Source organism: Gracilinanus agilis, chromosome 4 (assembly GCF_016433145.1).
Source record: "Gracilinanus agilis isolate LMUSP501 chromosome 4, AgileGrace, whole genome shotgun sequence".
Taxonomy (NCBI): domain Eukaryota; kingdom Metazoa; phylum Chordata; class Mammalia; order Didelphimorphia; family Didelphidae; genus Gracilinanus; species Gracilinanus agilis.
Window position 1 is genome coordinate 111,272,739 of NC_058133.1, and position 11,415 is coordinate 111,284,153.

General features: G+C 41.8%; 1 protein-coding gene across 1 annotated transcript in view; it reads left to right on the plus strand.

Moving 5' to 3' along the window:
- IL19 (interleukin 19) overlaps positions 1–11,415 on the plus strand; it is a 17,313-nt gene that overhangs the window by 1,423 nt on the left and 4,475 nt on the right. Inside the window, exons 2-3 of the mRNA XM_044674941.1 lie at positions 4,022–4,209; positions 5,002–5,067. Of these exons, the coding sequence (XP_044530876.1) occupies positions 4,022–4,209; positions 5,002–5,067 (254 nt within the window). The remainder of the gene's footprint in view (positions 1–4,021; positions 4,210–5,001; positions 5,068–11,415) is intronic.

Consider the following 11,415-nt stretch of genomic DNA (forward strand, 5'->3'; position numbering starts at 1 on the left):
TCCTTCATCTGAACCTATGCTTCTCTTAGGACTTTTGTTTTAAGCAACTTATATGTGTTCATGTCAGTGTTATTTGGTGAAACTGAAAGAGCATTAGATTGAAGATAGAAGATCTGGGTTCAAATTGTGATTCCTTCCTTCCTTCCTTCTTTCCTTCCTTCCTTCCCTTCTTCCCTTCTTCCTTCCTCCCTCCCTTTCTTTCTCTCTCTCTTTCTTTCTTTCTTTCTTTCTTTCTTTCTTTCTTCCTTCCTTCCTTGCTTCCTTCCTTCCTTCCTTCCTTCCTTCCTTCCTTCCTTCCTTCCTTCCTTTCTTTCACTTTAAAAAAAAACTCTCACTTTCCATCTTAGAATCAATGCTAAGTATCAGTTCTAAGGCAAAAGAGTGGTAAGGGCTAGACAACTGGAGTCAAGTGACTTGCCCAGGGGTCCACAGCTAAGAAATGTGTTTTGATTTGAACCCAGGACCTCCCATCTTTAGCTCTGGCTCTCTTCCACTGAGCTACCTAGCCACCCCTTCCTACTTTTTACCTGTGAGGTCCCAGGCAGGACATTTTTATTACTTTAAACCTCAGTTTCCTCATCTGTCCAATGAAGAAGTTGGCTTGATGATTTCCCAGGTTTCTACTAGTTCTATGTTTATTATTGTGTGTAGGAAATTCTCTATCTTGTTGAAGTGGAAGGCTAGTGGTAAATTTTTCTTTTGTGACAGAGAGACAGAGACAGAGAGACACATGGAATCAGAGACAGACAGACAGAGGCAGAGATAGACAGACTGAGACAAAGAGAGAGAGAGAGAGAGAGAGGAATTTATTTCATCTAGGATTTGCTACTCAATCTAATTCAATTGATATTAAAATCATAGGATCTAGGACAGAGAAGAATCAATCATTTCATTCATCTCCCTCATTCTATAGATTTGGAAACTATAAGTTATTCATGATAACATAGTTAGAAAATAGCTGAGCTGGAATTCAAATCTAGGTCCAATATTCTTTCCACTATAACTTTCTGTCCTTCCAGGAAAGGGAAGGGAATAGTATTTATATAGCACCTTCTATATCACACATAATCACTTTACAAATATTCTCTCATTTGAGCCTTGTGTGAGGTATGTGGTGTTCTTATCTCTGTTTACAGTTGATGAAATTCAGGCAGAGATTAAGTGTCTTGCTCTGAGTCACACAGCTAGTTAAGTAGCTGAGGCTGAATTTGAACTCGGGTTTTCCCTCACTTGAGAAGCAGAACTCTATCCACTGTATTACCTAACTGCTTCATTAAAAATCCTACAAGGTTCTGTCCTAGGTGCCAGGAATACAAAGGTGAAATATAATACAAAGATTACAGAGTCAATATGGCTTCATTGAAGAGAGGTCAAGCTAGACTATCTTTCTTTATTTGTTGTTAAGAAAATTGCTAAATTAGTAGATAAGGGAAGTACCAGAGAGAATTTCCTGAGATTTTAACAAAGTCTTTGGTACTATATTACATGCTATTCTTATGGAAAAAATGTAGAAAAGCAGACTAACCATTAATAAAACTTTGTGCATTTGGAACTGGGTCAATGGCCGGACTAAAGAGTAGTTGTTAATCCTTTAATGTCAATTTGGCAAGAGGTCTCCAGTGGAATGCCCTGGGGATCTGTGCTTAATCCTGCCTTATTTAATATTTCATCAATGACTTGGAAGAAGGCATAGTTGGGAGGGTAAGACAGAGTCAATATCCAAAATGGTCTTAACAGGCTAGAACTCTGGGCTGAATCTAATAAGATAAAATTCAAGTGGGATAAACATGAAGCCTCACACTTAAGTACAAAAAGAAATCAACTTATTCAAAGCCTGGAGTTCTGGGTTCAAATATGGCCTCAGATACTTCCTAGCTTGTGAGCCTGGATAAGTCAGAAAAGGAAGGAAGGAAGGAAGGAAAAAAGAAAGAAATCAACTTCTTAATTGTAAAGATGGAGCAGGTAAGATGAGCTAACAAATTTTTTTGTTTGTTTTTTAAACCATTATTTTCTGTCTTAGAATGGATACTAAGTATGGGTTCTAAGGCAGAAGAATAAGGGCTAGGCAAGTGATTTGCTCAGGATCACACAGCTAGGAAGTGTCTGAGATCAAATTTGAACCCAGGGCTTCCCTTTTCCAGCACTGGCTTTCTATCCACTGAGTCACCTAGTTGCTTCTCTAGCAGTTGTTCTGAAAAAGAGCTGTGGATTTTAGTGGACTGAAAATTCAACTTGGTTCAGTGGTATAATGTGGCAGCCAAAACATCTAATGTTATCTTGGGTCATAGTAAGGGTCATATCTTCTAGGCATAAGGAAGTGATAGTTCTGTGGCATTGAGACCTTGCTGGATGCCATCTGGAGTGTAATGTTCAGTTACAGTTGAAAAATGGATACTGATGAACTTCAGATCATCCAGAGAAGGGCAATTAATATGGTGAAGACCTGAAATGCATGTCATATGATGATTAGTGGAAGGAACTGGGTGTGTTTAGCCTGGAATAGAGAAGACTCGATGGGAAGGGATAGTTTTCTTCAAGTATTTCAAAAGTTGTTATTTGGAAGAGTAAATCAATTCTGTTTTGTCCCAGAAGGGAAAACCAAGAGTGACATGTTGAAGTGCAAGAGTGTAGAGTCTAATGTCAGCTTAATGGCAGAAAAACTAACAATTCAAGCCATCTATAAATAGATTAGAATGCATTGTCTCAGGAGATGGTGGGGGTCCCCTCATTAGAGATCTTTAAGCAGAGACCTGACATCCTGTCTCACAAAGGTTGAATGTGAGAAGGAAAACAGGATCTGGTAGACCATCACCAGAAGAAGGTAGAGGAAGATGAGCCAAGACCCAGTGAAATCACTAGTGTTATTCCCAGAAGATTTATTATCTGCCAATGATATTTTCCAGGTAAGAGAGACAGACAGAAACAGAGACAGTGACAGAGACTGAGAGACAGAGAGGAAGAAGAAGAAAGGGAAAGGGAGAGAGGAATAGGAGAGAAGAAAGACAGATAGACAGACAGACAGACAGACAGACAGACAGAGAATGACAGGGACGGATCTCAAGGATTAAAATGGAGATCCCTGGTTCCTTAAGGAGGCATAGGAAGTTCCATAGTAGTAGAAATAGTTGGTGCTTTGAGAATTACACTCTCTTTTATTTTATTACAAAGGAGGAAACTGAGGCCCAAAGAGAGGAAGTAACTTGCTAGAGGTCATAGAACATGAAAGGCAAGACTTGAACCCCAGTGTTCTGACTTAGTTCTGTGATTCTTCCACTATATCATATGTCCTCTCTTTACTTAACTTGAGAGGAGATATTTTATTACCTCTTTTCCCATTTCATTTGGTGTGTGAGTATATGTAGGGGGGCATGAGGAGGAGTAATTTCTGTGGTTGGCTTCAATTAATTTTAAGCCTGAGTAAAATGAGAGACACATTGGGACTAGATGGTGACAAGGTCTTGCCTCTTTGGGGTGGGGGTGAAGGAAATAATCTTTTAAACAATTATTATTGATAACCTCTGTTTTTACCTTTCTCTCCAAATTCATTTTGGGGGTTGGAGGATAGTGGATATACATTTATTGCTTATCAAAGTTCTTATAGCACCTGGTATGGGGCCTTACCCACAGAAAGGTCCCAGATAAATATCAGTTGAATTGAATTGTTGACTAATTCCTGGGGCATTTTTTTGAACTCTGTTTTTTCTTATTAAATTGTGAAAAACAACAATTCTTTCCACCCACCCCTAACCCCTTTTTACAGAGCGAGTTGTGCTGACTCATACCCAGAGTGATGCTCAGACAAATATGTTCTCTGAGAATTAAAAACATTTTATTGTGCTTTGGGATGAGTAAATTGGATAGGGGACGAGTCATTGAAATGTAATTGATTCAAGAAAGTCAGATTGGGTCACACACTTTTGTGAAGTTTCATGATCTTCAGATTATGAGGTCTCCTTATTGGGTTTAGCACTATTTGCTCCAAGAATTTAAGAAGGGAGATGATGGGAGATTTTTTTTTCAGAAGTATTTCCAGCTGGGCAGCTATCTCCCATCTCCTTCAGGACAATGAAGCACTCTGGATTTCCTCTCGGTCTTTTGTGCACCACCCTTCTTCTGTTGCTGGCACAAAGCTGGTCTCTCAGAAGGTGTCTGATCTCCATGGATATACATCATATAGAAAAGAGCTTCCAGGGAATAAAAAATGCAATTGTGAGTATGGACTCAGGTGGCAATGGGGGTGGGTCTAGGTATGCCCCAGACCTTATTCAAAACAAGTGCCTCCTGGCAAGCTCCAGGAGAATATCCTAATAGCTAGCTAGCATTTATATGACCCTTTAAGGTGTGTAAATTCTTCACAACTATTATCTCATTTGATCCTCACAACAATCCTGGGAGGTTCTTGCCATTAACCTATTTTACAGATGAGGAAACTAAGGCAGATAGCATGACTTGCCCAGAGGCACACAACAAGTAAATAACTGACATTGGACTTGAACTCAGGTCTTCCAGAATCCAAGTCTAGTACTCTATCCTCTATACCATAAGAGTGTTGAATTTGGGGTCATGAGGCATGGGTTTGAATTTGGGCTCTGTCTCTTTCTTTTCTTTTTTTTTTTAAACCCTTACCTTCCCTCTTGGAGTAAATACTGTGTATTGGCTCCAAGGCAGAAGAGTGGTAAGGGCTAGGCAATGGGGGTCGAGTGACTTGCCCAGGGTCACACAGCTAGGAAGTGTCTGAGGTCAGATTTGAACCTAGGACCTCCCATCTCTAGGCTTGGCTCGAAATCCACTGAGCTACCCAGCTGCCCCTGGCTCTGTCTCTTTCTATCTGTGTGACCTTCATTGGACAAATCACTTAAGCTTTTCTAGGCTTTGGATTCCTCATCTGTATAAGTAAAGGGATTGGACTAGATTAAGCCTCAAGGGCCCTTTCTGCTTTACATTTATGAGCCTACAATTTACTTATCACCTTTTTTTTCTCCTTTATGTCTCCCTTTTTAGCAAGCAAAGGATGTCTTTCAGAATGTTACTATCCTGTCTGCATCTGAGACCCTGTACAACATCACGGTACTACCCCATATGAACTACCTTTTGTGGGAGAAACTCCTGTAGTCATTACTTCCTACTCCTAATTTCCTCCTCTCTTCCTTCCTAGCCTTTTTCCTTTCCTGAGAGGTCCCCAAAGGTTAGGACCTATTTGTATCCCTGGGACAGGGATTCTCTGAGACCTACTCAGAGAAGAAAGTTCTTTCCTGGCAGGATGGGGTGTGATATTTAGCCTCAAACCAATGCCCAGAATGCCCCAGAGTACACCACAAGATGAGGCTACACCTTCCAGGGTCACCATTAGGTATCAGGGTTAACAAAGTGCCATTATTATCCTGTGAGATCTCGGAGCTTAGAAACCCAATTTGTTATTATTCTGTAGAATGAGTTCTTAAGTTAGATTCTATCGTCATAAAATTGCTATCGTTCAGAGGTCATTGGCTGCAGCATGGGAAAGAGGTCACAGAGATGTCATTTTAGGAATCCTGATTTTATGGATGAGGAAAGTGTGATTCAGAAAGGACTAGATTTCAATTCAAGAGACCTGATTTTGAGTCCATTCACTTGCTGTGTAACCTTGAACAAGTTAACCGGGTCTCAGTTTCCTCATCTATAAGATGGATATGATTATTCATATGGTGGTTTGCAGTCTCAAATGAGATAAAGTATGAGAAAGTGATTTGGAATCTGCCTAGTGTCCTTTAAAAAAACAAATTATAAGGGACAGCTAGGTTGTCCAGTGGATAGAGAGCCAGATTGGAAACAGGAGGAGTTGGGTTCGAATCTAGCCTCAAACATGTCCTGGGTGAGGCATTTAATCCCAATTGCCCAGCCCTTACTGCTCTTTTGCCTTGGAACCAATACTGAGTATCGATTCTAAGACAGAAGATAAGGTTAAAAAAATTATAGAACTCAAAAACTTTTTGTAAAACAATATCAAAAAGTGTTTTTACATGTAATTGGAGAAAATATTATTTAAAAAAAAAACACCAAATGAATGATTAGGTCAGACAGGTAGTTTAGGGGCAAAGCTAGAAATAGGACTTGGGTTTCCTGACTGTCAGTTCAGTATTTGATTCTTTACACTGCATTACTTTTCCATTTTTTCAGGTTGTCATAGACAAAAAAGACTTTAAAGAAAAATAAAGGCAGTACATTTGGGTGTAGAGATAGTTGATCAATCAATCGACAAACATTTATTAAGCTCCTCTTTTGTGCCGGGTGCTGTATGAGGTGCTGGTGATAGAAAGACAAAAATATACAGACTGGCTAGAGGAAGCTGATGTTCCATTATGGGAGACAACTTGTATGTATGTCTAAAATTATGCCAGTGTCATTGTTTGTCAGGGTCAATGTACAGCTTCTATCTATATCATTGTCTAGGTTAATGTCCATGTCTTTGTCTCTACTGCATCTGTGTCTGAGTATACACAAAAATATATACATATAAATATAAACAAAAATGGATACAAAATAATTGGACGAGTAAAGGCATGAGCATCTGGGAGATCAGAAGGGTTTCACATAAGAGGTGGTACTTGAATAAAGTCTTTTTTTTAAAACCCTTATCTTCTGTCTTGGAGTCAATACTGAGTATAGGCTCCAAGGCAGAAGAGCAGTAAGGGCTAGGCAATGGGGGTCAAGTGACTTGCCCAGGGTCACACAGCTGGGAAGTATCTGAGGCCAGATTTGAACCCAGGACTTCCCCTCTCCAGGCCTGACTCTCAATCCACTGAGCTACCCAGCTGCCCCCTTGAATAAAGTCTTGAAGAAAACTAAGAAACAGAAATAAGGAAGGAGGGCATTCCAGGAATAAGGAACAGCCTGGGCAAAGGTGTGGAGAAAGGAGATGGAGTTATGTGTGAGAAATCACAGGAAGACCAGTTTGACTAGATTGTAATCTGTGTGAAGGGGAGTAATATATTATAAAACTGGGAAGGTAGATTGACTTCAGTCTGTGAAGAGTTTGAAATGCCAAATATAGGAGTTTTATTTGATCCTAGAGGTCAGAGGTGACCGTTAGAGTTTATTCAGTTTCTCTATGTGAAACAAAAGAAATATCATCTTGCTGTTTTCCAGTGAATTTAAGGAAAAGCTCTCTCTCTAGAGGAACTTTAGTTTTGGGTATTATCTTCCCCTTGATCAGTGACGAGGGCAATGTAGGCAGAGCTTTGTCCCAGGGCATCAACATGGGGAACAGCATACGCTGCATTTTATGTTGCATCGTCATCCGCTGGCCCATGATTTCTTCGCTGTGGGTAGCCCCTCCACCCAGACAGATCACAGCCCTTCTTTGACTGAGTAGACATTCTTTGAGACTTACTTTGCTCCCAAAATTCATCACCCCAAAGCCATTCTCGGTGATAAGCCTCTAAGAACAGAGTTGGGTTGGTCCCGGGAGCTAAGCCACCTTAGTCTATTCCTAGGCTATAAAAGAAACCTTCCTAGTTTAGTAGGACCCACCAGAGGGGGAATTTCATTGGCTTAGTTCTTGGGACACCAGGGTCTGCTCTCTACCTGGCAGAGACAGGACTTTAGTGGAGGCAGATCTGTATTTTAACTAGGATTTTTTTTTTCCACTGAGGACAAAGACAGACAAAGTCAAAGGAAGAACAGAGGCTTCAGAGAAAACAGTCTGACCGTGGCTACAGGCACACACTATAAGGGAGGGTAGCCTATTTGCCTCTTCAGAGTGCCTAGAGTATTGTACCTGGAATCAGGAAGATTCGAGTTCAAATATTGCCTCACACTCTAGCCGTATGACCCTAGAAAAGTTTATTAACTTTTTTTTTTTGCCTCAGTTTTCTCAACTGTAAAATGGGGATAATAAGAAGCCACACCTCCTGGGGTTGTTGTGAGGATCAAATGAGGTATCTGCATAGTGCCTGAAACAGAGGAGGTGCCATAAATGCTTATTTTCTCCTTTTCTACACTCTCCTGACACCGTCCCACTTTGCCTGCCTCTTGCTCCGTTCCTTTACTTTCTCCTGGTGTATGAACCCCTCTTTCCCCTCTACTTCTGCAGAGACATGGGCCGTGGGCCAAGAACAGAGAGGCATGAAGTCAGGAGAAGGCACTTTCTGAAAACCCAGAGAAAGAATGATTTCCTCCTCCTCTCAGCATCCTGGGGTGGGGGGCAGCCCTGGCCTAGGTAGTGCTCTGAATGGAGGACTGCCCAGGGTAATATTTCCAGTTATTGGAGGTGGCCCCATGTGCCTCGGCAGCCCTAGCCCTCGTCGCTTCTTTATTAGCCCTAGTTTCTCAGCTGCCTCTGGATTCCCTTGACAAAGGAGCCTGTCCGGGAAAGACCCAGACTGGCCTGATCTCCGGTTCACCCTGGTCCCAGGACTCAGGCGGAGCATCTTTGACTTCCAGCTGAGGCTTTGTGGTTGTTGTTTTCTTTTTCTTTTTTCTTTAGCCCAGGGAAACAGGCGGTGAGGCCTCCCAGCTCCATGAGCTCTGGCTTTTTGAACACTAATGAAGACAGATGACTCGGGAGAGTCATTCATTTCTCTGACCCAGTCCGTGCCAAATGCAGTTAGTCGCCTCAGAAACAGTCCTGCAGCTGCTGGCCTCAGCAGGAGGCTTGAGTGATGAGCTGCCTGAGGGATGTAGGGCTGCAGCCCAGCCAGTCTGCCCAGACGAGGCACCCACCGGGATGCTTTTGGGGATGCTGGGGGAGGCACAGCAGGGCCGGGGCGGCCGTCCTGCACCAGCACATCTGGATGCTGTCCTTGGCTACCTTCTGACCGGCCCCATCTTTACTTTGTGGCCAGCGACTAGGGATGGGGATGGCAGGAGGGGGTGAGGAGGAAGGGCTGGGCTGCCAGGGCCATCTTTGTGCTGTGAAGGGACCCCAGTGGATAGATCTATGGGGGCTAACAATGTGCCCACTTCCAACACAAACCACTGTTGGGATGCTCTTCATCAGCTGAAATACACTTCAAGAGAGAGTGTGGTACAGGGGTGGGTACACTGGCTTTTTTTCTCTTTTAGAGGGAGGAAAATGAGGTTCAGATCTTCTGATTCTATTATAATTTGACCCAGAACAAGTCATTTCACTTGTCTGAATCTCCAACTCTTTATCTGAAAAATATCTATCCTACAAGTAAGGAAAAGTCTTTTATAAATCTTTAATGACTTACAGTGTGATTTGTTATTATTATAACATTGCAAGAAATCTGTAACCGATTTTAGGTTTTTTTAAAAAAAAAGTATTAAAAGGGATTGGGGAGGGAGGGAGCAGCTAGGTGGCACAGTAGGTTGGGATCGAGGCCTAGAAATAGGAGATCCTGGGGTCAAATCTGGCCTCAGATACTTCCTAGCTATGTGACCCTGGGCAAGTCCCTTAACCCGCATTCCCTAACCCTTACCCTCTTCTGCCTTGGACCCAATACTTAGTATTCATTCTAAGACAGAAGAAAAAGGTTTAAAAAAATTTTAAGTGATTTAGGATGTGGTTATGCTGAGGGCTCTAACTGTCCTGCAACATCTAATAAGAGGATCCATCTCCTTGGAGATGCTGGCCTCCAGCTAGAAATTCTAGTTACTTAAGAGGTGTTAAATGAGGTGTTAAACAGCTGGAGGATTCCGTCTTGGCCACTGCTGAACCAGTGTTTCCAGAACAGCAACAACCTAGTATATATTCAGGCCCCTGCCTAGAACCATTAAAAAAATTGTTAAATCAGCTTCCAGTGTCCTTAAAACTCTGGTTCCTGAGTGCCCTAATGATGTTTGGCTGAGCTGTCAAAAGATACCACCTGAGCAGGTGAAGATAGAACAGACAGATTTTATCTGAATAGCCCCATGGGATAGCTAAGTGGCATGGTGGCCAGAGTACTGGGTCTGCACTCAAGAAGATTCCTCTTTCTGAGTTCAAATCCAGCCACAGACAGTTACTAGCTGTGTGACCCCGGGCAAGTCACTTAGCCTTGTTTGCCTCAGTTTCCTCATGTGTAAAATGAACTGGAGAAGAAAATGGAAAACCACTCCAGTATATTTGCCAAGAAAACGCCAAAGAGTTGGACAGGACTGAAAAATAACTGAACTGAACTAGATATCAGCAGAGTTACTACCAAGAGAAAGATAGAACTAAATTGTAGGTGACCTTAGTGGCCATATTGAGTTTGAGTTTTATCCTGTGGGTAAAGGGGCACCTGGGTGAATTCTTGAATTTTAGCTTTGCATGATGGAAGTGATATTGTGGATTGTGGAGGGTTTTGTTTGCTTGTTTATCTTTTGTTTTGGTCTGGCAGTGATATGAAGGATGGACTGGTAGGAGAAGAGGCTGCCTCATTAGACTGTAGACTCAGGAGGAGGGGCTGTCTTTTTGTATCCCCAGCACTTAGCACAGTGCCTGGCACGTAGTAGGTTCTTAGTAAATGTTTATTGGTTGATTATTTGAATACATAAAGACTAAGTAGTAGGGAGTCTGTTGAAGTGAATATAGGTTTTTTCCCCCCTTTAAAATCTCAAAAATCTAAATTGACTGGAGTTCAAATGATCTAATCACCTTATGTATCCAATGGTTTGTCCATTTTGTTTGTTGATTTGAATGAAGAAAGTTTATCCAATTTGCAGGTTACAACTCTAGGTAGAATAATATGTTGACTAAGAGAAACAAGATTCCTAAAGATCTGAGGGAGCTAAAACAAAGGGCCATAGCTAACAAGAAGAAAAGAAACAGGGTTCAGAAGAATCAGTGGGAATGTGACCACAGACAGACTTGGCAGCAGTTCTAGGAACCAAAGAAAGGTCTGGGTTGTCTTGGGTCTGGAAGCTCAATAATTGTCAAAAACCAGAAGTTATTACTTAAAAAAAAGGAATGAATTTCATTTGGGCTTTTTAATGTTCAGAATGAGGAAGATGATTCTGGCTTACTTTGCCTAGAGCTGATGAAGCCACAATTGCAGTTGTGGGGATGGGGGTCACATTTTTTAAGACAAACTGAAGTCTGTTCAAAGTAGGTTGACTAATATGGTGAAGGGGCTTGGAATGTTGAAATAAAGGCGGTCACAGGAATAGTGTCTAGAACAATTAGCCAGTAGCTAGCAGCATGTCTTTCTTACCCATAGTATGGACTCAAATATTTACTGATTGACTGCCTGAGTAATTGAATGAGTTAGGGATATTTAACTTAGAGAGGAGAAGTCTTCACAGAGGTATGATAGCTATCTTTGACTATCTGAAAGCCTGTCATGTAGAAGAGAGATTAGTCTTATTTTTCTTGGTTCCAGAAGACAGAACTAGGGGCAAAAGGTCAAAGTGGTAGAGTCAAGTTTAAGCTTGATGTAACCTTCCCCTCTCCTGTCCTCTCCTGTCCTCTCCTGTCCTCTCCTGTCCTCTCCTGTCCTCTCCCCTCTCCTCTCC